The sequence below is a fragment of the Thunnus thynnus genome, chromosome 9 (assembly GCF_963924715.1).
Source record: "Thunnus thynnus chromosome 9, fThuThy2.1, whole genome shotgun sequence".
Classification (NCBI taxonomy): domain Eukaryota; kingdom Metazoa; phylum Chordata; class Actinopteri; order Scombriformes; family Scombridae; genus Thunnus; species Thunnus thynnus.
This window is the reverse complement of record NC_089525.1, coordinates 14,165,405-14,192,764: the sequence shown is the minus strand read 5'-3', so window position 1 is coordinate 14,192,764 and position 27,360 is coordinate 14,165,405. Positions and strand designations below refer to the sequence as shown.

The following is a 27,360-nucleotide window of genomic DNA, read 5'->3' as shown; positions in this document are numbered from 1 at the left end:
TCTTCAGTTTATGGGAATCTGATGAGCTCTCTTGGTGGTACATAGACCCTGATTTGGGAATATTGTAGTAATGCATGCTAAGAACACTCATTATTAGTTGAGTCAAGCCAGATTTTTAATGCACTACAGTATGTAAAAAAAGCTTAATGTATAAATTACACTATCATAGAAAAGTACCAAAAAATGTTCTAAATATTCTGTAAAAGAGTAAAAACTGGTGGTCGCCTTGTGGCTCCTGTACAGTACATGATTCTAAAAGAACCAAATATGGGAATGAAAAGTTGAAAGACAGTATCAATTATCAATTTTTTAAATATTTTGTGAGAACTATAGCACCATGAATGATATTTCAGCCAAAAGTTATGGCTTTTCAGTCATCAAGCATTGTTTAGTAGTTCCCCAAATGCAGTTGAATGTTTTCTTTCATTTGGGTGCCACCTGCTGTCAGGACTTGTTAAAATACTGAAAATTCCTGAAGCCTGCCATTGTTGAGCAATCTTTTCCAAAATTTATCTCCAAAACATTTTGGTATGAAATAAAATCAATTATGGAAACAAACTTATTTCAGGATTAAAGTATTAACTGCCACTTTCAGCATTAGCTTTTCTATCCGCCTCATTGAGATAGTCCTGGTCAGCGTAGATAAGGAAGCCAGTGAAGGTGCTGTCTGTCCAGAAGGGGTCAAAGAAGAGTCCGTTCTGCTCCGAGTAGAAGATCTGCAGCCAGACCTGGTCTAAATGCTTCAGGTGGAGAACAGTGGAACCAGATGCCACATCATTGTTCCCTGTATTTGCATCAAATGTCTTAATCTTGTACTGTCCGTTTTGGACCAGCCCGATGGCCAGGTGCTTGTTGGCCAGTGTGATATCATAAGTGAAATAATAGACCCCAGGGATAGCACAGACAAACTTTCCACTGCTGGCATTGTAGTGGTTCCCCTCATTCAGCAGGATCCGGCTGAAGCGGATGGGCATGCGTTCTTTAGGATAGCTCTTTGTCACAGCCACAGAGAAAGCTGAACGGGCTTGGCTGCCACAATTGCAGCCTCCAGAAGCTCCTTGCTGGCCCGTGTCACCCGCATCTCCTTTTTGTCCCCTTTTTCCACCCAGCCCTGCTTTTCCACGGAGCCCTCTCAGCCCCCGAGGTCCAGCCTTGCCGATAACACCCTCACGGCCTTTCACACCTGGCTTGCCTGGGTTCCCGGTCCTCCCTGGATCACCTGACAACAGAGGTAACATTATGAAGAATGACAATACTTACATTTTACATCTGTGTTTAATATAACCACAAATATTAAAAACAAAAACTCAGTAGAGCTAAGACTGACTCTGACTTAATGTGTTACAGTTTATCATTTGCAGGAACCTGTTACTGCTAGTTATGTACAGAGGCTCTGGTGTTTATCAATTTAACATTCATCATTTGTGTTTTGTTGACCTTGGCTGTACTTTCTCATTGTTTGGGGTCCCACAGACGTCACTGCTGTATGTGTACAAATAATAATACACACTGTGTAGAGGGCGACAATACACGGAAATGACCATAAAGAATTGTATTTTCCTAATGTTTTATGTTTTATATGTTATATGAGCTAAAGAATACATATTCTTTTTGCTTACCAATAGTCATTCACAGAAAAATAAAGGATGTTATCCAATACACGTTTGTTTAGTGTCAATTAGGCACCAGAGAGTTCTAATTGATTGTTAGACCACGTATGAAAAAACTGTTATAAAAATCCAATAAAAAGAAATCCAAATAGACTTGATAGTATTGTTGTGTAATAAATACTATCATTGCATTTAACCATGTATTTGCAGCTCTCTGAGACCCCAAACAGATGTAAAACAACATTTTCTATAGCGGATTTCTGAAACATTCAATTCTTATTGAATCAGCAAAAGTCATGAAGTATAAAGACAATGAAAAAATGTGAAGCATGTGGTTTTTAAGAGGGCAAGAACAGATCTTTAGGGTTAACATAACAACAGAAGAGAGTCAGTCAGTAAGTACCTCTATCTCCCTTTTCTCCCTTCTCCCCATCTTTCCCATCTGGGCCATCCTTCCCTGGGGCCCCCATTGGCCCCATGGTCCCCGGTGAGCCAGGGGCTCCCGGGTTTCCTGCAGGTCCTGCTGGGCCTGGCAAACTACAGACCAGCTGGGAGGAGTGGATAGTGATGTTACGACCTTTCTTGGGTGCAGAATATGTTGACTGGGAGAGGACGACTGACAGCAAACAGAAGATCACACATATCTGGAGCATGATGGTCACTGTGGAGTCACGAGAGGACAAGGGAATCGTTTATCAATAATTGTTGTAATTATAATTACAATGATAGATTTTCTTTCTTGGGTGGGGGATGGGGGGTCTGTCGCAATCGGATGATGCAAATCCATCAACAAAACAACAAAATATGCCATCCGTGGTGGTAGAGTGCATGTCTTACACTGCAGAATCCCATGAAAAAACATATAAACAGCTATCAGTAAATGGTGCGGTCATGTTTATGTCATGACTGCATGCTTCATGATAAGTATGAATACATGAATGATGAATGATACATGAATTCCACACGGGTTAAATCAAAGCAAAGAATGCAGCTTAGAGCGTGTTTTTGCAAAAGAGAGTGAATCAGATATTTTAAAAATGCAGAGAAAGTACTCACCAGTTGAGAAGTTATGACGCATGGGCATTTTTCGGCACTCTCCAAGTCCTTTTTCTGCATGAGAGTGCACAAACTTTCCTACATGATTTTCCAATAATCGAGAGACATCGCATTCTTCAAGAGAAGCGCTGCAAAGAAATGTGTATCCCAGTGAATCATAGTCCATAATATCCGCCCTGTTTAAGCAAGTGCTCTGCCAAAAAATACTTTCACCATGATGTCATTAAATTCAAGTCAGTGCAACAGTATCGCGCAGCTGAAGCAGTGATGCATCCAAAAAACTTGTACCATGGAAAAACACGATGTTATACAACAGACATGATTAAAAAAAAAAAAAAAAAAAACCCGAATAAGCAAAGCCATCCAGTTTTTGTTATATATATGATTATATTATATTATATAGGCTGCAACTTTGTGCATTTTGATTTTAAAAAAGTCCCAAAAGTACTTTTCTAAGTGAGTAAGTGCAAAATCAGTGGACAGTGTTCTGCAGCCGTGTATAAAATGCACTATGAATATGACCAGATGTGTTTGTGTTTATTGCTGTGATGCAGAGCCAAGACCTGAGAGACCAATAAAAATGTTCCAGCTGCTGGACGAGGCAGTGCTTTGTGTGGAGCAATCTACTGTATTCATTTCTAACTTGAACCATGTGAACAGAAATAACATAAGGAGTTGTTGCAATGTTTGAGCTTCTTGAGATGAAACGGTTAACTTAAAGTCCTCCTCCACTCTAATATGTGTTTTGCATATTGTTACTTCTTCTGGATGTTTGGCCTTTACTGTGCAGAATGATAAATGTGCAAAGACTGTTTACACGTTCATCTGCTGAAGACATTTACGTACAAGATGATTTGTGACATCATCAGTTTTGAAGTGAATTGTAGTCCAGTATGTAACGTACACAAGTGTAATGTGGTAACTGAGAATGGACTTTACAATGAATTAGGAGTCATCTTGTCTCCACAAAGAAACATTTGCATATTCATAGAAATCCATCATGCTGGATCATGGAGGGATTTGCGAGGTAACTGAACATTTTTGTGGAGAAACCACATCAGACAAAAAATATTATTCAAAGCATTGTCTTAAATCTTGTCTGGAGGGGATCTTTTACATCTGGTCAAGAGAAAACACTTGAAAATGAGCATTTTGGCTGTTGATCAATTTGCACTGTCTCGGTAAAATAAATCAATAAAATACAACAATCTTAAACTTTTTACACAACACACAGTTTTAGACAATTTTATTTAAAAAAATGCATTAATCCCACAAAAAATAGTTATGTTCCTACAATTACTGTCAAGACTGACGGCTCCATGTTGTGTTTAAAGGTCATCAAGACAGAAGAAAACTACTTTTTACATTTCTTCCATGGAACTGAAAAGCGCACATCACTATTGTCCAATGCTCTGTCATCTGTAGTCCTGTGGCAACCAAAAGTGTAGAAAATGACAAACAAAATATTGTACAACAACAGGCTCCTGCTCCAAGTTTACGAGATCAAAGTTTAGTTGAATGAGTCTCAGACATTTTTTTTTCACCGAGCGACAGCTCTGGTAGAGTCCTTGGGAAAGGTTTCTGGGAGTAAGCAGGAATAAAGAGAGGTCACTGTCCCAGGAAGGAAGCCATGGGATCATCTGGCCGGCTGCGTTTCATGCGGAAGGCCTCCATCTCCTCCTCAGTGGGCGCCTTCACTTCCTGCAGGCTGCTGTACGGCCTCTTCCTCTCATCCAGCTGCATTATTGCTTCCACATGCTTCACCCTCTTGTCCTCTGCTTCCAGGGCCTGAAGCAAGAAAAAAGAGGTCAGTCACAGAAAACAACCACACCAGGGTTACAAACAAAGGAATGCAGAACCAATTAAAGAGAAAAATACTTTACCTTCCTCAACTTCTCTTTCTTCTTCTCTTCGTCCTCTGAATCGCTGCTGTCAGAGCTGTGCTTCTTGTTCTTTTTGCTCTTCTTTTTCTTCTTCTTCTCTTTCATCTTATCCTGATGCATCTGATGATTGAGAGCATGGACATGAAGGACAGACAATGAGAGCCACATTTGTTACTGACGATAAAAAACACACAGCCATTCTGATTATCAGTAACTGCTCTTCTACAGCGTCACTTACCTCCAGCAGTGTTTTGGGTTGTTCTTCCTCCTGCGGCTCCGTCAGTCCCTCCTCAAATGGAACACAGTCCGTGTTGTTCTTCAGGTTATTAAAGAAGAGAAAAAAAAACAAGTAGGTAGGTTACAAACAAAAAAGTTACAAAAGCAAGCAGATATACCTGATTACTGTCAGCACATTGACTTACTATTCTAATTCCAGCCTCTCCTGTGCAGTAACTCTGTTTGACCATGGAGTGGCAGCACTTGTATCCCCAGAAGCCGTCCTTCCAGTAGGAGCCCCAAATACACTAGATGGGAGAATTTTATTAGAATACAAATGAACAAAAAGTGATTTTTTTTCCCCACAGGAGTTTTTTCACGGTATGCACTGCCGTCCTTACAGTGTGGTTGTTGATGAGCACATCCTCCTCATACTTGGAGCGCGCCACGGCCTTCTCAAGACCCTTCAGTACAGCGCCGTGACGAGAGTACTCCACATAGTCCTCCGTCTGGGCCAACAGCAGCTCCCGCGGCGGTGCGTCCAAGTGTTCTTGACCTCCATACTGATTAACACACACAAAAGCACAAACTTGGTAAGTGAAGTCATCAGCCAGTATGCACTCTTAAAGCCTCTAATATGTTGTGTGATTTTAGGCTCTGCTAGAAAAGAGCTGAAAATCGAGGGAGAAATGTAACAAACATTTTGAGAGTCAACACAAAAATGTGATCCTAGATCACACTATGAGACATTTGGTGAGCAAAGATGTAACAAAATTCTGGTAGTGTCCAAATTCAGGACCAGTCTCTCACAGTGTGACTGCTGCTACGACCCATGACTAGATATTAAACTAGCACGACGCAGAATACATTAGCTGACCATTGATGGCGTCATTTTTTATTGTTTTGCTTCATTTCCAAAGTATGAGAGCAGCGCAGATGGATGTTGTGACACGTCTCTGCTTGCATTTTTGTCTATTTACATCGTTACTATCATTCACCAGGCATTCTTTTCACTACTTTATATGTCTTAAAATTGATATCTTACAGACTTCCAGAGATTTTATTAGACCCATCACACACAATGTAACATGGTGACGAGATTTCTGTTAATGCACGGTGTGCAGCGGCCTGGAATTTTAGCTGTGTACCTTCTCCAGGATGCTCTCCCTCTGTTTCTCTTTGAAGTCCTCCTTCTTGACCTTGAAGGACCGGTGGAGCAGCTCCAGCTTGGTGGGGTCTGCCTGCAGATGCACCTCAGAGCCTCTCTCATAGGCCTCCCAGGCAAACACTATCAAGAGAACGCATTGAAACACATGCTACATACATATTTGGGACTGGATGTAATTTGTGAGGTCCTATCAAACATGTGAAAACACTTACTCACAGTATGACATAACTGCTATCAATCAATGCTCTGTACATAATATACTATGTATCACAGCAGAAATGGCATTTATCAAAGACACATAATTCAAATAGTATGTATAGTCCTGATGTTCAATATTAGAAACATGTGAGCAATGTGTTTTTGGACCTTCAGGGCTCTTTGATAGTAAAACTGTTTATTTTAACCATGCCTGCTAGCTAAGGCGGCCAAATCTCATACTATTAAAAGTAATTATAGGATATAACTTAAACACATAAAACTAGAGACCACTGCTGTGAACAGGCCTAACATTCTTTAATATATCTGTGTAGCCTTTAATTTAAATGTTGCTGATGTTCACTTAGTCACAGTACATGTAGGAACAGAAAAGATGTATTCACTGTCAACGTCTTCTTTTAATCTTTCTATATAATATATAATCTATAATCTATTTAGTTGGCACACACCAGCTCCAACCCCTGAAACTATTTGGTCTGTTTTGTTCACTGTACAATGATCTAAGCTAAAAACATAGTCACTTATTACTGCAGTGGTAAAAAATATACTATTTGTAGTATCAAGAAAATCTGACTTCCACAACTGAGACTGACTTACATTGTGTTTGAGCCATGGTGATTGTGTCCCCAGAATAGCGAGCAAAGTTGTCTCCAGCGTACCCGACTCTGTCAAACGAAATAGTGCGGGGGAAATTATGTCCATGTAAGTTATTGAGAATTGTTTTGAGACAGGAGGAAACACAGGAAATATAGTAGCAGTAACTTACTCGTCGGAGTTCTTGCCAGTGTTCGCGTACGGGCTCTCTCTCATAGCTCGAGTCTTTGGATCATAGTAGGCAGAATTTGGATCCAGATTCCTCAAGTACTGTGAAAAACAGACATGAGAAATTCAGTGTTAGTAACAGTCCGTAGCCTCTCACTTCATCAAACATGTTCCACCACAGAAAAAAAAAACAATAAGCTGAGAGTAATATAGTAGTTGAACACAGGCAATATGCCCGGACTCTTTACTTTTGCTGTGTCTTCTCTGATACGCAGATTCCTGACGGTGATTCGTCTCTTGGAGTCAAAGTTCTGACCGGGCATGTCGATGTCATCTGCGTATTTATCTTCATCCTCGTCCTCGCTATCATGTTCCCGCTCCTGCAGAGAAAGATTACATGAATCAAATCTCCCTTTTATTTCTTAAAGTGGACAACAATACTATTCATTCTTATAGTCCAGACATTAGTGAACACTTACAGTTTGGTCCAGTTTTCCTGAAGCCAACTCATCCTGTAGCTTCTGTGCCTTCAGTGTCCTTTTGGCCTAAGAGACAAACAAATATAAGAAATCAGAATAATTAGGTAAACTGGAGATCAATGCAACAGAAAATCACAGTAACATCTCTGCACTGTTATTTACCTTTCATAGCTTTCAAACAGATAAAAAAAAATGTGCACAAATAAATTAGCATTCAATAATGCTGTATTTACAACTGGACTGCTTACCAGATCTACTTTGGCGTACTCCTCCACGATGCGCTGGTGTTCCTCAGGATCGTACCCGTTCCAGCGATCCCGCTTTCCATCATAGTCCAAGCTGAGCTGGACCTGACTGTGCTCATCTGGAGCTATGCCTGTGCCTGTGAACTTTGCCCCGACTTTTCTGGGTCGCTGGTGGGAGAAAGGTTAAGAGGTCAGGGTTGACGTTTATGTATACAGATATAACATTCTTTTAATGTACAGGATTGGAAATAGTTGACAGTTAATCTCTACTGATAGATGAAAGATTGATTTATCCATTTTACCTCCAAGCAGTCTTTCTTCTTGTGTGTCATGGCGCCACAGTTTTCACAAGCGCCCTTACGAAATTTAGTGGTAACAGTATTCTGTTGGAAAAAAACGAAATGAAGCTATTAACTTTAAAGTTCATTTGATTTGAATATATGAAAGTGACTTGTTGATTCACTCTCACCTCTTGCACTCCTCTCTTATACCACTCTCCGATGGATGAAAACTGTTCCTGAGTTTCAGCCTGTGGTCTCTGATGTTTCAGTGTGGGCCTTTTGGACGGGTCGATATACCATGGCACTGATGAAATATACTGAGGGATGTGAGGGTTTATGTCCCTGGAGAGGAGAAGAAGCAGAAAAGAAGTGGCAGTAGCTTCATTGTAAATGTGACAGTAAAGGGGCATGTTAACGGTTTTACACATAAGCAGTTCTACTCAGACTATTGTTAAATGTCTTCTGTGGCACTGTCTGTCAAGTCAGAGACAATAACCTGATGATGTTATCAAAGCATCGACTTGGAGACTACAAATTGGAGCATGTAGGACATTTTGCCACATTCACATCATATAGAGACAGAGCACAACGTGTCATACTCTGAAAACCACAACCACCAGAGGGGAAAACAATCAGCACCATAATATGCAACCAAGGGCTGAAACATTAACAGCTAGCTAAAAACGTTAGATTTCAGCATGTCAAAGCATTATTTTTGCATCATATGTCTACCAGAGAGGAAAAGGTAGTTTATAGTATATGCTGGAACCATTTACGTTGTATAAGCTAAGATGCAATACAAGAATACAAGGGCTGACATCATGTAGAGATAGCACAACTGCATAGCAAACTCCACCACATGGCAGGCTGGCATGACACTTTTCACAGCTGATATGGTGACTATAGTTTGTAAACACAGGCTTTTTTTTACAGTTAGCATTTCAGCTGAATGCAGATTAGCTATTCTGTGATTTAAACGTCTATTACAAACACTGCATACCTGTCAATTAAACAGCTGTTCTGTTTTTACTTTCAACCTGCGTGTTCTCTGTGACTAGCAGTGTGTCCAGGTGTATGTGTCATTTTTACAGAGGTTTTTGAGCTGCAGACTGTCTGTGTAGCTCAGGTCAGATCTGTCTCTTCCACCACACGGCACACAGCCCTGTAACATCCACTTTTGTCTTCTTAAAGGTTCAGTTTTTCATTTCAACAGCTTATAAAAACTTAGTTCTGGGTTCTTTAACCTGTTTTTAGTGCATCCCGCCACACAACAGCTTTTAGGCATTTTTCTGTTGTTTGCCAGCAGACAAAAGTTACAAGGAGGCACTGTAACTCAATACAAAGTCAATGGAGAGTGATGAATTGTTTTCCCCTCCAGGCTGGGCGAGACTTAAATGCGCTCTGTCTCTATGGGGAGGATGGTAGAGATGGGAAAGATTCCCATGTTTGCGACTTGGGAGCATTCATATCAGTTGTTGTATGAGGCTTAAAAATAAAATGCATCAGAAATATAGAACAATATCCAATAAATTCAGTTTTCTTCTTTTATTCAGTTCAGTTTCCTTGAATGACGGACTTTAGTTGATGTGAGGCATGCGTGTTGATCTGGTTTTCCTGAATTTCCATGTTATGACGCACCAAGTCAGATTTTTTTACCCCCAGAAATCAGAGTTTCTTAATTATGGGGTGGATGCTGATGTGAACACTACTAACAAGTCGAAATCTGGTATGTACGTTAACTCTAATATGACATGAATGTAGCATTCACCAGATAGGGAAGCACTAATGAAAGATGCTACCAGGTTGCATTATGGGAATCGTAGTATGCAGTGTTTTAGGAGTTTGACCAATACTAAGGAATTAAAGTCAGCCTCTACTACATTGATGTTGACCATTGTCTCTCACAAGTATGCTTTAAAGAGTACTACATCACTGGCTTCTGCTAGTTAGACTTTTTAAATGACCAGATATAAACATTGTACTGCAATTGCAGCGTTAGGAGCATACTTTGGAGGAGCCACTTTCTGTCCAGACATGAACTTACTTTCCCTCCTCGTCCACCTCAGCTGGAGCGTTTCCCAGCTTCCTCTGCTCCTCCAGCTCCTTCTTCTTCCTCCAGTCCTCCCTGGTCATCTTCTTGGGCTCATCCAGACCCACGATCCCCTCCGTGCTAGCGTTAACGTTAGCGCTAGCTTGCTGCTCGGCCATGACTGAACCTGCCACCAGAAATAAACATTATTACAGCTGTCTAACACAGTGACATGTATAACACTGAAGTTAGCTTCTGGTTTAGTGTTTAGGGAAAAATAAATAATGGTATTTAGCGGCTTTATCTCCGTTTTTTGACCACTTGCACTTAAGAAAGAGTGTTAGACATTGAAGCTAAAGCCTTAACGCTGCTTAAACCCGCTTTCAGATTTCTGAAACTTTTATTTTGCTTATGAAAACAGGACAGAAAAGGGCGACTGATATTTCTCCCTCCAGACCACATTAGACCAGGTCCAGATCAGAACCCTCTATATTAGAGTTGTAAAATCTGGACTGGATTAACAAGGAGACTCCAGAGACTCATTAAACTCACAGTTTCAAATTTGTGAAACCTTTATTTTGCTTATAAAATCTGAAAAAGGCGAACATGCTAACGTAACTTTAGCTAAGTTAGCCTAGCTGTTTTCCACTTGAGCAACATAAAAGTGACAGAAATTTCGTTATCTCTAATAAATTCATTTAATAGACAACCTGGTTACCTTAATGAGATCCAACAATGAAAACAGTGATTGACGATAACTTCGTAAAAACGGGAACGTTCACAGAATCGTACGATTTTTTTAAGATCGTCAAATGTGTTTTGGTTTTGACTACGCGACCGTCGCCATTTTAGATCAACCACAGCTACGTCACATCCCTTTTCTTTCTTCCTCTGTGGTGCAGAGATCACGACTTTGACGTCACTGCCGGAAAGTGCGACATCTATCGGACACAGCTGCCTAATCGATCAGTTACTGTTCACCTCGATTTACCTCCTCAGCAGCAAGTTGTTGCATAACTGCGACGTCATTATCTCATCAGTAGTTATTTTCTTCATGTGTGGTAGATACTATATTTTTTAAGAACACTTCTAAAATGTAAAACTAAAACACAATATCAAGTGATATAAGGTGGGTCTTGCATCAAAATCTAGTTTTATAAACTTTTATTAAAATTATATGCTTATATAAAGTTTAAAAATATAATATATATATTGTTAATTCCTAACCCTAAATTTATATATTTAATCAAACTTAACAGCAAATCTGGGGCCAGGTAGTATTCTAGCATAGAAACTATATACATTGTACAAAAAATGAGTGAAGAGTTAAGTCAGAACCCAGCAGCTAATTTAAAAGGGGCTCCTTGCATGATAAATGACTACAGTTGGATTCAGCCATGTTTAACAGCCTTAAATATAATCACAATGCAATACATAATATAAAAGACTACAAGACTGATAAATCGAAAACATGGTCAACATAAAGCACTACTGTTTATCAAAAAAGGCTTATTATTATCATTATAGAAAATAGACTGTAGTTAAAACCCTAATAGTTACTTAACAGCCATACCTAATGGGAAAGAAGTCAAGCTTTCTGACATTATTTGTAGTAAACATCAGGTAAAAAAATAATCTAACAAGTTACAGGAAGCTCACTGAGTACCAAAAATAAACTTAATTTCGAGGTAAAAACTTGCAATTTCTTATCTCTCTCTCCTACTGCTAATACCGCCTACTCATTTATCAAAATGTACAAAAATGAACACAACATGATAGGTTGCAGCAGCTAACTTAAAACGTAGCCTTGTGATGTTACTGTATTGCCCCGACTCTTACAGACAAGATTTCTTCTGCAAGATGTGTGATGTGAGGGAATGAAATACTGGATACCAAGTAAATAAGTACTTTGATTTTATTCTAACTTGGAAAAACGAGACAGTATGGGTGCAAAAGCAATGTTAGTGATATCTGATGCATTTAGACACGAAGATGCACATGACACATCACCGCATGCCATGACATTATTTTATTCCTCTGTGCCTCTGGACCTGAACTCTTGACTTACCTGTCGGGTGGACAAAAAGGATGAAATTACAAAAAGAGCGGACTGCATTTTTCATGAGAAGAATCATCTACAGTTTTGATGACTCCAGTGGATTTATTGTTGCATTCCTCAGAAGCACCAAGCAGGTATCACTGTGTCTAACTGTAACACGGACCAGTGAGAAAACTATTATGACCACTCTTGTAATTAGAAAGACAAGGTTAAGACAGTAACAACAACAGAAGATGCCCTTGATGGTGACAGTTTGGTCAGGAGAAGCTTCTCACCTTTTTTTGTTGTATTCCAAACTTTTTTTTTTTTTTAAAAAGGCAAAAATGTAAACAATGTCGAGAGAAAGGAACAAAAGAACATAACAGCACCAGACACAAATAAACATATCGACAGAAGTATAAAGAGACTGAGTGAATCAGTCTTCGAGCCTTAGCACCAGTACGCATCCCCTACTGTCACAGTTCAGCAGTCTGTGGATGAGAAGGCAATTTAGTACCAAAGTGAAGGCAGCGTTGCGTTCACGTGGGTACCAAAATAACAAACTCTTTTTGTCTTTTCAAACGTTTTTGTCCTTTGAATGTTTATTGAGAGTTTTAGCTGAGTATTCATGAAGGAACGGGTGGTCACTTGTCATCGTCTTCCACTCTCCCCCACTCCTCCAAGTCCTCCCCCTCCACCTCTCCATCATCAGCGTCCTCATCCACATAATCACCCCAAGTTTCATACACATTTGCTCCTTCATCCTCATCCTCCTCCTCCTCCTCTTCCTCCTCCAGCAGGTCACCTCCATACAGCGGCTCATCCTCCTCATCTTCCACTATCTCCATCTCTTCCATTTCATTGTCTTCCTCCTCTGCTTCTTCTTCGTCATCGTCGTCATCGTCATCGTCATCCTCGTCGTCTTCCTCGTCGTCTTCCACCTCTTCCACCTCTAACCCACACACCTCCCCGTCCTCCACCTCGCCGTCCTCTCTCTCGTCCTTGGAAGAGGTGGGGGTGGAAAACCCTTTCCCTTCAGTCCTGTCTGTGACGTAAGACCTGCTGGTGGGGATGAAGCTCGAGGTAGCGGTCTTTGTGTTGATGTAGAGACGAGGAGGAGGCTCCTGCCTGGCCGACCCAGCTTGGCCAGCAGGGGAAGTGACGGGAGCAGAAGCAGAACTGGCTCTTCTGGAGTCTGGGATCAGAGAGGGAGCGAGAGGTACGGCCCCAGGCCTTGCGGAAGGTACGTATTCACGAATCTCCCCTGGCTCCAGCGGGTCGGGCCCGCAGGGGTCGTGCTCGCTGCAGGACAGCTTGCCGTCCAGCTTGGAGATGAAGAGCATGCCTTCGCGATGCTCCTTACAGTAAGAGCTGGGGCACATTTCACAGAACGAAGCTGCCTCTTTGCCACAGATGTCACACTGGTGCCATGGACACTCCCATCGCCCTGGAGACAAGATTACTGTCATTACTCAGGAAAGAAAATATATGTTTGAGCTTATTTTAGGTTAAAAAGATACAAACAGTAAAATGTTTGACCAGATAGAGGTTTATAAAACATGATCAATCACACAGTTTAGCATAACTAGACCATTTCATCAAGTTCATAGAAGTCTGGTGAAAATTTAGATAATGAGAGATAGAAATCCAAAGGCAGCATTCAACTGGCTGTGAGTTTGAAAATGTCTGTCTCAATAACCAGCATGTTATCACAAGATATTCATGAACATTATTTTGTTGGATAAACCTGGTCCATCTGTAAACATTCTTCATAACATAGTCATAAAAATGTTTGCTGTTTAGTCCACTTTTAGCCTAATTAGTTCTTTTGATACTTTTTAATTCAAGTGTATTTTGTGAAAACTTTCCATTTTAATAAGTATGAATCCCATAAATCATTCCTTATATATGTGAGGGTTTTAAAAAAAGAGTTTAGAGAGAGAGAGGAAACATGGTAGAAAGAAGATGACATGCAACAAAGGTCTGCAGCCAGAGTCAAACAGCGGACGTTGTGGTTACTGTGGTTAACCAGCAGGCTACCGGGTCACCCCAATATTTCAGCTTTTACTTTCCACCACAACTGGACCTAAATTACACAACTGACTGTTGGGAACATAATTAGCTTTCTATTCCAGCAGACAGATGTTTCCTTCTTTGGAGAACTATTGTTAGTCTCTGCCCTCAATTCACCCAGTGTATATTTATTAGTTTCCTTATGTGTCTCCAAAAATGCTGCAAGCTTGATAAGAAAGAAGTCTGACTTTAACAATAACAATCCTCCTCCTCTACTTGCCTGCAGGCCTCTTGGCCAGGTTGAGACAGTCAGCATGATAGACCTTCGGGCAACCTGGCTTCTTACAGGACACTATCTGGCCCCCGTCACCACAGCTGAAGCACTCATCCTCCCTCTCCTTCATCACTTCTTGCTTGGTTTTCTTCTTCATGGGGATCTTCCTCTTCCCTTCCTTCAGTTTCATTTTCTCAGCTGACGGCTGGTTCTGAACAAGTCCAAGAAATTAGGAGGGTTACAAAGCAGGAATTCAATGAAGTTGTAAATTTAAATGGTGGTCAAAGGGTCATCTGAGGGGTGAAAGTGCACTCAGGCAGTGCTAAAACTGTTTGAATGTAAGCTTTTACCTTTGGCCGAACACCCAGGAAACCGCTGCAGTTTGGTGCTCCACATTTACAAGCAGTCTTCCCGTTGCCAAGACACTCCAGGTTGTAGTTGAAAGTCAGCTCCTCACCTAAAGTACATGTTGTATTAGCTCTATGCTGTGCAATTATATACGATACAAAATACCAGAAAGAGTTGTAGCCTGTCACTAAAACCTTTTGCAATGTCTTGTAGAGCAAACAGCCCGACCCTGGTGTCACCGTTCACAGTCCACTTCTGAGTCTCACAGTTTGGGTTGCAACTGTGGTTCATGAAGCGAGCCTGGTTCCCTTTGGGCCCAGCATCGATGATCCGGTCCTGGAATAATATACAAACTGGTTTGTACCGACCATCTGAAGGGTAAAGTGTGTTGCTAAGCTGTACTACATAGAGATTATTGTGTTTGTGGTCATCAGGCGCAGAATCACCTTGTCCAGTGTAAGCATGTAGAAGTTACAGATGTCGTTTTCCTGAGCGTGTTTGATCCTGGCTCGACATTCTTCTTCATCGATCACCTCTCCCACATATTCACTCACAAAAGCTCCCTGGGAACAAACAGAACAAGAGCAATAGACTTAATTCATAATAGAGAGAGATAAGAAAGATGTGAGAAGTAAAGTCTCGCACGTATTTGTCATGATCTGATTCCTTCCAACCCACCTTCTTGATGTCAGACACGGCACGTAAACCCCAGCCACGCGACAACGTCCTGAAAATCTCCACAGGTGTGTACTGGCGCTTTGTGAAGGCCTGGTTCTGACATCGCTCCCCTGCTGCGCACACCTGAGGGTGGCACTCATACATCAGCATGTGATTTATGCACTCTGAGTCGACGCCGCATGGGTTCTCATCAGATGCCTTACAGTTACAGCGTGGGATCTCTGACAGGTCAGCTGTAATGATCTGCACCTTCCCAATTGGCCGGTTTACCTTTTGAATCAGAGACAGGGTTATGATTTTGTTTTTATTTTGTCTTCAGTCAGACTATAAAAACACAAATGAGTATTTGGTGACACACAGTACCTTGATGTGCCGGTATGGAGGAGGTTTCTTGTCATTCTTTCTGTCCTCCTGAAGCTGCTTCATTTCCCTTTCTGCCTGAAGCTCTTTGAACCTCTCTGCTGCTTCATTAAGGGCTATTAACACAGACATTATCTTTACTCAAACCATTAAAACACAAACACGAGCTCCAGATTAAATTTACGATGTGGGAGAGCTCATTTTAACTTGAACATCATCAACAATCTCAAGTACATACCCTTCTTGTACACTGCGTCTGCACCCTTGCCCATTTTCTCTATGTTGTGAGTGTCACCCTCCATGTAAGGGAAGACTCTGGCCTGGTATGTCCACACGAAATCTTTGGAGCCAAAAAATTGCACTGGGAACTCTCCCACCTCATGTTTCATCCTCAAGATGTTATTTGGAACATCTTTGGCCAGACACACTTCTGCAGGCCACCACCTAAAGAGTCAGATCAGGGTTTAGAAGTACAAATAAGGGTGCATCAGCTGTTGCGTATGAAGAAAGACAATTGTCGTGTCCTCACCTGTAACGTCCCCATTTGACCCACAGTATGTCCTTAATACGAGGCTTCTTTCCAGCTTTGCATTCATTGCAGAACCAGCTGCCCTGAGGCATCTCCATATTCAAACATTCCCGATGGAAAGCAGCAGGACAGGCTTCACAGCAGAGTAGACTGCCCCCTACAAAAATCATAACCATTTGAAACCTTATACATTCTGATATATTCACTTTCTGGTAGATATCTTGTGTTAACATTTGAAACATGAAGACAGTTTGAAAAACGGTGTGAAAACAATATATGAAAAATTAAGGGAAAACCCTAAATAACGAATGCAGATGCTTCCACACAGATGCACTGCATAGTACAATTAAGCAATTACCATCCAATCATGCTCTGTGACATGTATAAAAATGATGAGCAGGCCTTGTTGATTCTGATTATGTATCAAAATGTCAAGAGGAAAAGATCTAAGTCATTGTGAAAGAGGGTTCATTGTTGGGGCACGAATGACACGAGCTTCAGTCACAGAGACTGCTCAACTGGCTGGTGCTTTAATAGGAACAGTGACTAAAGTGACATCTGCATTTAGATCTAGGGGAAAGACATCAGTAAATAGGGTCAGAAATTGTGGTTGACAGTGCCCATTTGATGACCGTGATACTCGTGCATTAGTATGATATGTAAGGAAAAACAGAAGAGTAACTCTTTCTCAGGTGACTGAGAATGTCAATGCAGGACGTGATCAAGCTGCGTCAGCAAGAACAGTTCGTCGACAATTACATAGAGAGGAATATTATAGCAGGGTTGCAGTGCATAAACCTCTCATTACAAAGACGAATGCATGTTTCAGAGTTCAGTGGTGCAAAAACCATCTAGGCACTGGTCTACAGAGATGTGGAAAAAAAGTGATATGGTCAGATGAGTCATCGTCTACCATATTCTTGACAAGTGGGCATGTGTGGCGTCCACCAAGAGAACAGTACAGGCCTGAATGCTTGACCCCTACAGTGAGGGGGTCCAGTGGCTCTGTTATGCTATGGGGGGCATTTTGCTGGTATGGTTTAGGTCCACTTGTCCCCTTAGAGGGAAGAGTCACTACAAATCAACACAAAGTTGTTCTGAGTCATCACCTTTATCCTATGATGTAACATTTCTATCCTGATGGATTCTTCTAGGATGACAATGCCCCCATCCACAGGGCATGAGGGGTCACTGAATGGTTTTATGAGAATGAAAATGATGTGAATCATATGCTATGGCCATCTTGTTAGACAACACTCTCCACCATCATCTTTAAAACACCAAATATGGGAATATCTTTTGGAAGAATGGTGTTCATCCCTCCAGTTGTGTTGCAGAATCAATGCCATGGCGCATTGAGGCTGTTCTGGCAGCACGTGGTAGCACTTTACTAAGACACTTTATGATGGTTTTTACTTTAATTTGTCACCTGTCTGTATATGATCTTAGTAGTATAACTGCTTTGATAGTGTCGCTAAGTTACAATAATCATGAATCATGACCAAACTCACCTTCAGAGCAGACAAAGCACCAGCTAACATTGATGTGTTCATGGTTCTTGCAGCCCTTACGGGGAGTGAAGTGGTTTGGACAGAGAAAACTGTTGTTTGCCAGCACCAAGCTGCCCGCTGCCATGCAGTTGTCATTGGCATGATAAGCCACAGGGCAGCGCACACATCGAGCCAACCGACCTGCAACAGAATACACGAGAACAAAGAGCACTTAATCTCTGTAATTGAAGTTTTGTAATAACTTTAAAATACACAGTGCTCTCAGTCCACTAAATGCTTTATGGAGAACTTTAAATGCACTTTCACCAAGCAGTTTTCTTCTCTTTTGCCTTTTTACACTGATCAAGTTGATTCAATTTTAGGGTTCAGGATTATAAAAAAGAATTGCACAAAAAATAATTTAAAAGTGCCAAGTTTAACTGACGTCCAGTATACTGAGTCTAAATCCTCTGCTGTATTTTTCAAAAACTACATACAGAGCCAAATCTCTCTCTTGTTACTCAAGGTAACACACACCATTTATGTTGTAGTATCGGGCTCTGTTTCAAGGATGTTAGAAACAAAGAAACTCAGGCTTCTGGCACTGATCTTCGTGGCACATGAACAAAGATGCAAGAGTTCACTAACAGTCACTATATTAGGTTTACACAACCAGCTCACTGCTCCACACAGTGAGTCTTTTAATCACCAAAACAAGTCCTGACAATTGCAGGCATGAGACTAAAAACATGAAAAATAATGAGTCTAGAAGAGAAGTTCAAGGTGATTTTTTAACCAACGAGTAACATGGAAATAACCAAAGATGGTCTGCAGAAACTGAGAACATGCAACTTCGAGCAAAACAACACCTTGATGGGCTCCATGACTGTCAGGTTAGAACAAAGAGGTGAAGCTCATTGAACGCCCTTAGTGCATAAACATTGTTGTTTAAGAGGTGTATCCTATCAAGGGAACAATATACCCTTTGGCAAGTAGATACAGGAAGATAAAGCACCATTTTAAGATGAATTTACACCAATGGGATGCATAGTTCCCAGATCTCAGCTCGATAAAACAGGAATATCTAATACGTCACATTCATCATATTATGTAGTTCAGTAGAGCAATGTTGGAGCTTACCTTTAGAGCTGCAGATGTTGAGAGGATTGGTGATGTGGCAGGACAGACAAACATGCAGGGGGCAGCGGAAGCCTTTGTTATGTGGCTGTGTGGCTGAGAAGGCCATTATACAGTCTGTATGGTAGAACTTCCCGCACAATGGTATCATGCATCGCTTTATCCCGTTACTAGACTTCTTGCACACAAAACATGTGTGCGCACCTGAAAGGAACAAAAAATTTCAAAAATTTTTATGTCTTCCTTAACTTTAGTGGATAAGGATCACATTTCATTGCTTTCACACCCTTGTCAGACTCAAGTTGTACCCACCAGTGGTGCATTCTCGACAGAGGAATTTCCCCTTGGGAGCCACTGACAGGCCAATACACTGCGGGTGATAAGCTCCATAGCAGTGGCCTTCACACACCAGCAGGTCTCCTGTCCTCTCACACACCTGTACAAACATACACACAAATACACAATAAGAGACATGCTAATGGTCTGTTGTTACAGATGATGGATGTGTCTGGGACCTAACTATACAAAGTAAAACATAAACTTTCTGGTAGATCATCTCACCTGACAGACATTCTCCTTTAAGCATGCAGCTCCTATTTTCCCTTTTACATCCACCTGGGACGAAAGGCTGTCATTCAAACCAGCAGACAGCACCTACAGACATAACGAAATGGTGATGACGAGGATGACAAATGACAACATTCTGATTTGAATTAGCTGAACAATATAACATGCACACCTCAAGTTTGGGAGTTAGTGTTCCAGTGTGTACGTTTTGCTTCTCCTCAGTGTTGCAGACTTCCATCTCTGCCTCCTGCTTGGGGGTCTTACATCCTTGAGGGCTGGGAGGTCCATTTGGAGTAGGAACCTCGGGGAGATCTTTGTCCTCCGAGTGCTGAGGGGCAGTAGCAGGAGCAGAAGATGTGCTGGGTACAGGCTTTTCTTTCTTTACAGATCCAACCTGTCCAAAACAAGATTTAATTGGCTTTACGATGCTTTTAGCATCATATTGTTTCTGGTGGAATATGAAGATACTAACAGGATTTTCTTTGAGCTTGTGCTTTTGTAGTACCTGAGTGTTCTTGACTAACACCTTCACCTCTGAGGTAACTCCACTGTGTCGATTTGGCTGCTAGAGGACAAATAGATAAATTGTGAACATAAACATTTTCAAAACAATTTTAAAATACTAACTGGAATATTTATGTATTTATTTCCCCTCACAAAGCTTGCTGCCTTCTCAGTCACAACATACCTTCTTCTTTGTTGGAGCAACAGACACTTCTTCTATGGTACATTCCAGCACCTTGTGTGAAAGCTTCCTTGGCCTCTTTCTTTCTTGGGCTATCAACCCCATGCCTAAGGTCAAAATAATTAAATTATGTAATATTCTGTCCAGCAACACAAACCTATTTGATATCATACAGCAAAATAGTTGATACTGGATCAAACATAATATTTTAAAGAAACACTTATTTACCAGATTCAGGAGGTAGATCAGTTTCTTCTGCAGTCTCTATGTTGAGGGAGGGCTGTGTAGTGGCTGGGGATACTGAGGGTGCTGCAGGAGAAAGTTCATCCTGAGATGGACTATGTTCCAGTACTGATGGAGCCTCGGAGGGCTCTACAGCAGATGAGGCTGAGGTCGAGGTGGAGGTTGAGGTAACAGTCCCCGATGTGGTGCTCAGATCTTGGAGTGCTGTCATCCCTGATGTCTCCTGCGAAACATTTTCACTGGCTATACCAATAACCTGAGTGGCACACATGCAAACAAAGCACTATTGGAATACATGGTATGTAGTTATGAATATAATACACAGGGTGTGTTTACCTGTGTTCATAGGCAACATGTTACCGACTATTGAGTAACAAGTTGAAATGCCATTTTACTTTTACCAGACATAAAACGTGTAACAAACTGCTATCTTTTCTATGTTTTCATAACTTATCAAGAAGACCATAAGGGAGGGATCACAAAGCCTATTTGTACAAACATACTTAGGATGGTTTATTTATTTCCTAAAAAAAGAATTTCAAAGCAATTCACATGATGGATTTTATTTAGTCTCTGGAAAGTACTAGGACATCTGTTGAATCTGCTAGATGAGTTTGAAAATATCTTCATATATAGGACTGTGGCGTACCCTTTCATACATGTGCACAATATAGAATTTTCTCAGTGCGACCTTGGAACACATTATATAGCCTGCACAATGAACAGCAAAAGGTATATGACCTCAAGATTAAAAAAAAAAAAAATACTGTTATACTGCAAACTCCTCTGGATGTTTACCCTTTTATTTAAACTTAGAATACTAGAAAAACAAATGGATAAAAGACACTTTATATTCACATTCAGTCAGTGATTTCTGTGCACTTCCATTTATACTGTATGGGACCAAATGAAGAACATCTTACCATTCTGGAAGATTCTGAGGTGCTTCTCTTTGATTTCTTTTTTGGAGCAAATATTTGTTCATACTCCTCAGTTGACTCCAGGAGCCTTTTAGTTGGTTTCCGGAGTCGTTTGTTCTCTGAATGTCCTGTGTAAACAAACATAATATACATTACTTTCTTACTCATTTTACCAGCTCTCTGGTTCTCACTCAAACTAAACAGCAGCATTTTGTGTCTTACCGGCTGAGCTGCTCGTCTCTGAGAAGTCATTTTCTGCCTGCTTCTCAACTCCCAGATCAAGATCTGGAGATCCTCTCATGAGGTAAGACCCATTCATCTCAGCAGACCCCCCACTCATAACTTCAGCCATTTTCTCAGCAGCACTCTCAACCATCTGCCAGCGCTTCTTTGGAGCCACTGTGGATTCTGTGTTCTTATCGAGGTAGCTGGCCGAGGGATCAGCAGCGACGGGAGGACCAGATCCAGGACCAGCTAAGTCAGCGTGGCCACTGACAAACTCCCTGCCGTAAGCCAAGTCGGCCAGGTCTGAAGACAGCCCAGGTATGCTGAGTTTCAGTTTCGCAGGCAGCCTCTGCTTTCTACGCTGCTTGTCTGAGCTGCCGATCTGAGAGTGAACAGGAAAATTTTCACAATGGTAGGTGTCAGCTGTCATGATAGCTTTAGTCCTATTCTTGGTTTTTGCCGCTGTGTTTTGGGATGTTGTGGATTTTGTTGACTGGCCATTCTCTGTTTTGATCCCTTGACCATCAGAAGAACCCTTCAACGGGTCACCTCCTGTAGAAGTAGGGATGACCAGGGGTTCCTCCTTGATCAGGACTGGTGATGGTGGGAGAGTCAGGGGTTTACCTTCTTTTTCTCTGGTATCATGCATATCTTTCAGGAGCATAAGGAAGGTGCTGAATTTATAATTGGAATCAGGACGAAACGCAGTTAACTCAGAGTCACTGCTGTCCTCCTTCACAAGAGATTTAAACATTAGTTCCTTGACATCCTGGAAAGCATCCATGGGAGACAGTGATGAGGAGGGGGAAGAAGAAGATGATAGATCTGGGACAGCGTTTTCTGTTTTGATTTTAACAGGTTGCACAGTGGAAACACTTTTAGACTTTATCAATGAGCCATTACGAATTTGTTTCTTATCGGGCTTCCTTGCACGCCTCTTTGGAGAGCTGTGATTTGCAGAGGATGATGCACTGGTGGGTGATTCCCAGTTGGGAGACACTTCAATTTTGATTGGCACAGCATTAGTGGCTGTATTATCAGGACAATCATCAGTGTGGGCATCTGTTGAGATTTGGCTTGTGGCCAGTGCATCTTTGAAATCCGTGTCTTCCTCCGCTTTCAGGGCCCTCGTCATAAGACGACTGCTGGCAGGAAGATTTAGAGAGTGCTTTTTAGCTGAATTGTACAACAATTCATTACAGCTGCCCAAACTCTGTTCAGAATTTGTATCATTAGATGTCCTTTTATTTGTTGTAACACCTGAGGAATCATTGAAATCTGTAGAATGCTTCACTTTTTCAGTAAACTTTGTTTTAACTTTTGTTGAAGCCTGTTCTTTTCTGACCGTTCTGTCTATATCCTGTATCGGGGACACTGTTGTGCGTTTAGGACGATGCAGCATTGGAACTGTATCCAGGTCTGCATAAGGTGAGTCCGTTGGCTCTTCTTTCAGTGCACAAGTTGTTGTATGAAACTGGTCCACAGTGTTCGTGATGGTAGATGACTCCTTTGATCCACCAACTATATGACCAAATATGTCTGACAAACATTTCTTTTTCCTCTTACAAGCTTTGCTCTTATTGGTCTGAACTGCTGCAGAGTTTTTGATGAGATGCTGCTTATTTCCATTGGGGGCCATATTGGGTGATGGGGGTCGACCTAGGTCCACAGAGAGAGGGGGGGCCTCCTGTGGCTTTTCAGTAGGGAGTGGGCTGGGTACACGCTCCTCTCCATTGACAGATATTGTAAGCTCACTCTCAGCATCCCGTTGTCGACCAGGGAGCAAATACTCTGCTTCTGCCACACTGACTTTCCATGCAGTCAGTAAGCTTTTGGGTATCTGCCAAGAACAGAAATAACATCAGAATCAGAAAAAGGTTTATTGCCAAGTAGGTTTGCATATACAAAGAATTTGCCTTTGTGTTGTGGTGCATAACAATCAAAATATGCAAAGTAAGAGTAAATACAACTACCACAAAAGACAGGTGATATAGATATATAAATAACCTTTGATAATTAAAAAATAAAACATGGTAAATATAATAAAAATATATATTTCAAGTGAAAAGAGGTGTTGAGTTTTAAAAATATTGTGCAAGATATTGACCAGGAATATGCAAATGTTCAGTGTAAGTTCAACAGTATAAATGGTACATGTAATGTGCAAGTGTAAAAATACTAATAATATTATTATTAAAGATTATATGATCATTTTTAAGTCGTTTTATAAATTTACCGTATACTTGTAGTCTTTCTCCTTCTGCTTCCCTCTCCTTCTAAGCACAGGAAGGTCTTCAAACTGATGGCCTCCCTCAAAAGGAAGAATGGCGTTCCCCGGGACCCAGGCACACTCTATAATCTCCCCAATAGTTTCCAGGAAATACATCCGACAAGGACGGGGACTGGGCACTGGAACAACAACAACAAAATAAAGGTGAGTTTATTAGTGACCTTACACACTCAGTATAGTTCCCTTGGTTGATGTTAACCTGTTAGATAAAGGTCAAAATGCGGAAAATAATTTGATTATTAAATCCACGTTAAAAATCAAAACCTCTCACATCAACTGCTCTTTAAGAATGATACCTCACCTTTCATCTTAGTGTGGATCCCTTGGTCTGAGTCAATGGTGACTTGGCAGGGCCACCAGGGCCGTCTGTTGAATTTAGCCCACACCAAGTCACCTTCCATGTATTTCACTGTAGGAAGAGGCTTTTTCTTTGGGCTGTTGGACTAACCAGGACAATGAAAACAAATGAATAAATATCAAAATTCCTGTCATGATTGAACAGACATCCTGGGTAATAACACATTCAAAAATACAATTGCATCCCAATACTTTTGCAAGCAATAGTAGCACTCCTACTGATTAGATTTCCTCCAACAAAATACATAAACATGATAAACCTCGACAACATCATGTAGCCTTGGTAATACTGAGGTTATAATGTAAGTATCCCAGGTGTTGCAGACTCACATTAGAGTTGGTGCCAGCTGGTGAAATAAGTTCAGGGTCAATAGGAGAAGTAAGTTCACCATCGCTGTCTGATTCCTCATCCATGCTCCATCCATCTCTCATAGTGATTTCTGGCAGTGCGCTGGGGCTTAGTGTAGGGTTGAGTTCAGATATAGTTTTAGACATCAGATTAAAGACAGTAGGTTTGTATGTTCGTTTGTCCACCCCTGAGCTGCATGTGCTCTTACAGTCAGTAGTAGTTCGCCCCCTACTCAACTTTGGGGAGTGGTGAAAAGGCGTCAGGTCCTCGCTACTGTCGTGCTCCCCCTCATCGTCCTCCTCCTTAATGTCACTGCTGTCAAACAGCGTGGACTCAAAATGCAGGTAACCGTTGGGGATAGGAGAACAGCGCTCCAAGCTGTCAGGACTGTGAGGGGAAAAGCCATTTCTCTTAACGTCCTGCAGAGTCTCAAAAGGCCCCATGTCGTCATTGCCAGGAGAAGGAGGCAGCTGTACAGGCGGTGCCTCAAACTCATCATCGTCACTGATTGGGCTTGCACAGTGCAAGTGGTTCCTAGGATGGAGGTCCCTCTCTTGGTCGGGCCTGTTGACCACAGTGTTTAGGTCCTGAAGCCTCCTCAGCGGGCTGTAGCAGTGAGATCGGTCCGGCTGATTGTACCCCAGTACGGCTGGCTGTTTGAGACTAGAGGATGGTAGTTGCACGGCTGACAGTTGGTCTGACCCACGCTTCACAATGCCACATTGGTTTCCATAGGAAGTGCTCATAAGGCCATTGCGGGGCCTCAGCTCTGGCTGGCCTGAGCCAAACACTGAGCTTACCCTAACAGCCGGTCTGTATGACTGACTCATGTTGTCATGGCTCTATCCTGTCAAACAAAAAAAAAAAAGAGACAGATTAGACCAGTCAAATATGCAGTTTAAGTTTCTCACTAACTGTAATCTGTAGATGTTATTAAGGTTTTTACACTGTATTAAACAATCAAACATGCCAACAGACACATAAAAACATTGTGGAAATAGAGTCCAAGCCATATCCAGTCCGACAGAAACCTATAAAGAATACCAGTCATAGAGTGCACACACACACACACACACACACACACACACTCACTCACTCACTCTCTCTCTAATAAGCCGACATTGCATGGCCTCCATACTAGAGGCCGGTCGGACGACACAAGGCAAAACACAAGACACAATCGCTGGCCCGCTCCGTTCACACATTTCATTCACAAACTATCAGAAAATAGTACCGCTTTGTGTGATGACTGTAGGTCATGGCGATCGCTGACTAGTACAATCAATGGAGGAGCGCTCAGTCTGTAGTAGAGGTGGTGACACTGAGCCATCACAGAAACACAGTGAGTGGCTCACACAAACAAGCTACAGCCACACACCGACATAGGAAGCTACTATTAACTCACAAAAAAGGGGGCTGATCGGGGACTAAGTTCACAACACTATCAACACGTGGAAAAACGCGAAAAACTCACCATTTGGAGGTCGGTCACCGTGAAACCAACAGCGGATGTTTGATAATGTGGCACAAAGCGAGTGTTTTGCTCGGTTTGTGAAAGCGGATCTGCACAATCCCAGCTGCAGCAGCACTAGTAGTAGGCCAAGGCACAGCTCTCATTCTCTGCACTTCATCGCCTCATCAGCGGCGGCCCTCTAAAAAACTGTCACCTTAAATACTAAATAACAAGTAAATCTCCATTCCGCTGCAACATCATACAGCGGCGAAACTCAGTGTGCCATTACCGGTCCCCTAGCAGCCACAGCAGCTTACTACATGTTTTTTTTTTTGCCTGCTGTCGAAGTGCCCCTGGTTATGTTAAAACAAGCCCAGACTGACTGTGGTGAGCAGCAACCAATCGGCACGGCTACCCAACCCCCCGTCTGCAGAGGGCCGTGACACTCACTCACCCTCCTCACACACACATACACACACACACATACACACAAGCACAAGCACGCACGCAAACACACGTATGCCCGTGCACGCGCATGCACATCCAGGTGAAGTTTGTAATTATACTGGTATATAATAAAGGATATATGACATAATAATTAAGAATGAATGAATGACCTGTTTTTTTTTTAGTGGTTTGCTCTATTTCTGCGCATCTGCCCCATTGTTTTTCTGAGTTAAACGCTACTGACTGGTCTGGGCCTGTACGCGTATAAGCGGCAGGAAGATCGAGAAAACAAAAATGATTGCAGTGCGCAAACAGCAGTTCACACACACGGCCTCTCCGGTCAAACTAAAGTCTGTGCGCCATGTTGCCTCTTCAGAGTCCTCTGACATGAGGAAACAGGCCGCTAGGCGCCGAGGAAAAGAAGATAAAGAAGGAGTCACGGGCTTTTAAACGCTCATAAGAGTCGGGTTTCGCTCGGATAAAACCACCAGTGGTCGTCTTCCTGCTTGCCCTCACATAACACTAATGAGGATTTAGTGCGTAAATCAAATTGATCCACATCCATATACGCGCAAACTTGCAGAGAGCACAATAGGCTCGCAGCAGTGGGCCAGTCCTTGAAGATCAAACAAAGACCATGCAGTCACACGCCGACTTGACAGAAGAGGAACGAACCTCTCTGCATATTTTTTGCATACTATCAGGGTTGTTTGCTGAGACGCCTAAATTTATTTCCGCAACCATTTTGGTGAATAATCCGGTAGAAACCCCAGGTTGATATGATAAGTAATTTATCCACCTACACCAATGGATCACCAGCCTGGCGTTTATGGTATAACTCGGCCCTTTATTGGTCTTTTTTTATTCGATTTTGCTCTCAAATCGTGTTCAAAAAGTGATAAAATTAATGTAAGTATGGCGTAATTTAATTTAACAGAGGGTAAATGGAGGTATTAATACAAGATGATTACTTTAGTCTGGGGACACGGGCCCTCTTGTGTGTACAGGGAGA

The 27,360-nt window shown here is 41.8% G+C and overlaps 3 protein-coding genes across 3 annotated transcripts; all 3 read right to left on the bottom strand.

The window, feature by feature from the left end:
- Positions 1 to 97: 97 nt before the first annotated feature.
- Positions 98 to 3,143, bottom strand: c1qtnf2 (C1q and TNF related 2). The gene is made up of 3 exons (XM_067599039.1): positions 2,667 to 3,143; positions 2,014 to 2,271; positions 98 to 1,219 (listed from the first exon to the last, which is right to left on the bottom strand). The coding sequence occupies exons 1-3, from the start codon at positions 2,830 to 2,832 to the stop codon at positions 579 to 581; spliced, it is 1,065 nt and encodes a 354-aa protein (XP_067455140.1). The 5' UTR covers positions 2,833 to 3,143; the 3' UTR covers positions 98 to 578.
- Positions 3,144 to 3,876: 733 nt separating this feature from the next.
- On the bottom strand, positions 3,877 to 10,820 carry slu7 (SLU7 homolog, splicing factor). Its single transcript, XM_067599035.1, has 15 exons — positions 10,664 to 10,820; positions 9,961 to 10,132; positions 8,105 to 8,258; positions 7,938 to 8,018; positions 7,639 to 7,803; positions 7,391 to 7,456; positions 7,160 to 7,291; positions 6,916 to 7,013; positions 6,747 to 6,814; positions 5,914 to 6,053; positions 5,167 to 5,328; positions 4,972 to 5,073; positions 4,788 to 4,865; positions 4,550 to 4,669; positions 3,877 to 4,454 (listed from the first exon to the last, which is right to left on the bottom strand). The coding sequence occupies exons 2-15, from the start codon at positions 10,122 to 10,124 to the stop codon at positions 4,275 to 4,277; spliced, it is 1,710 nt and encodes a 569-aa protein (XP_067455136.1). The 5' UTR covers positions 10,125 to 10,132; positions 10,664 to 10,820; the 3' UTR covers positions 3,877 to 4,274.
- Positions 10,821 to 11,842: 1,022 nt separating this feature from the next.
- nsd1a (nuclear receptor binding SET domain protein 1a) lies at positions 11,843 to 27,058 on the bottom strand. Its single transcript, XM_067599028.1, has 23 exons — positions 25,923 to 27,058; positions 24,430 to 25,295; positions 24,044 to 24,185; positions 23,689 to 23,861; positions 21,450 to 23,292; positions 21,231 to 21,355; positions 20,293 to 20,563; positions 20,068 to 20,171; positions 19,885 to 19,944; positions 19,552 to 19,773; positions 19,374 to 19,466; positions 19,125 to 19,248; positions 18,816 to 19,016; positions 17,697 to 17,876; positions 16,186 to 16,342; positions 15,895 to 16,100; positions 15,660 to 15,772; positions 15,297 to 15,566; positions 15,065 to 15,181; positions 14,813 to 14,954; positions 14,621 to 14,727; positions 14,277 to 14,481; positions 11,843 to 13,430 (listed from the first exon to the last, which is right to left on the bottom strand). The coding sequence occupies exons 2-23, from the start codon at positions 25,276 to 25,278 to the stop codon at positions 12,628 to 12,630; spliced, it is 6,507 nt and encodes a 2,168-aa protein (XP_067455129.1). The 5' UTR covers positions 25,279 to 25,295; positions 25,923 to 27,058; the 3' UTR covers positions 11,843 to 12,627.
- Between the last annotated feature and the right edge of the window lie 302 nt (positions 27,059 to 27,360).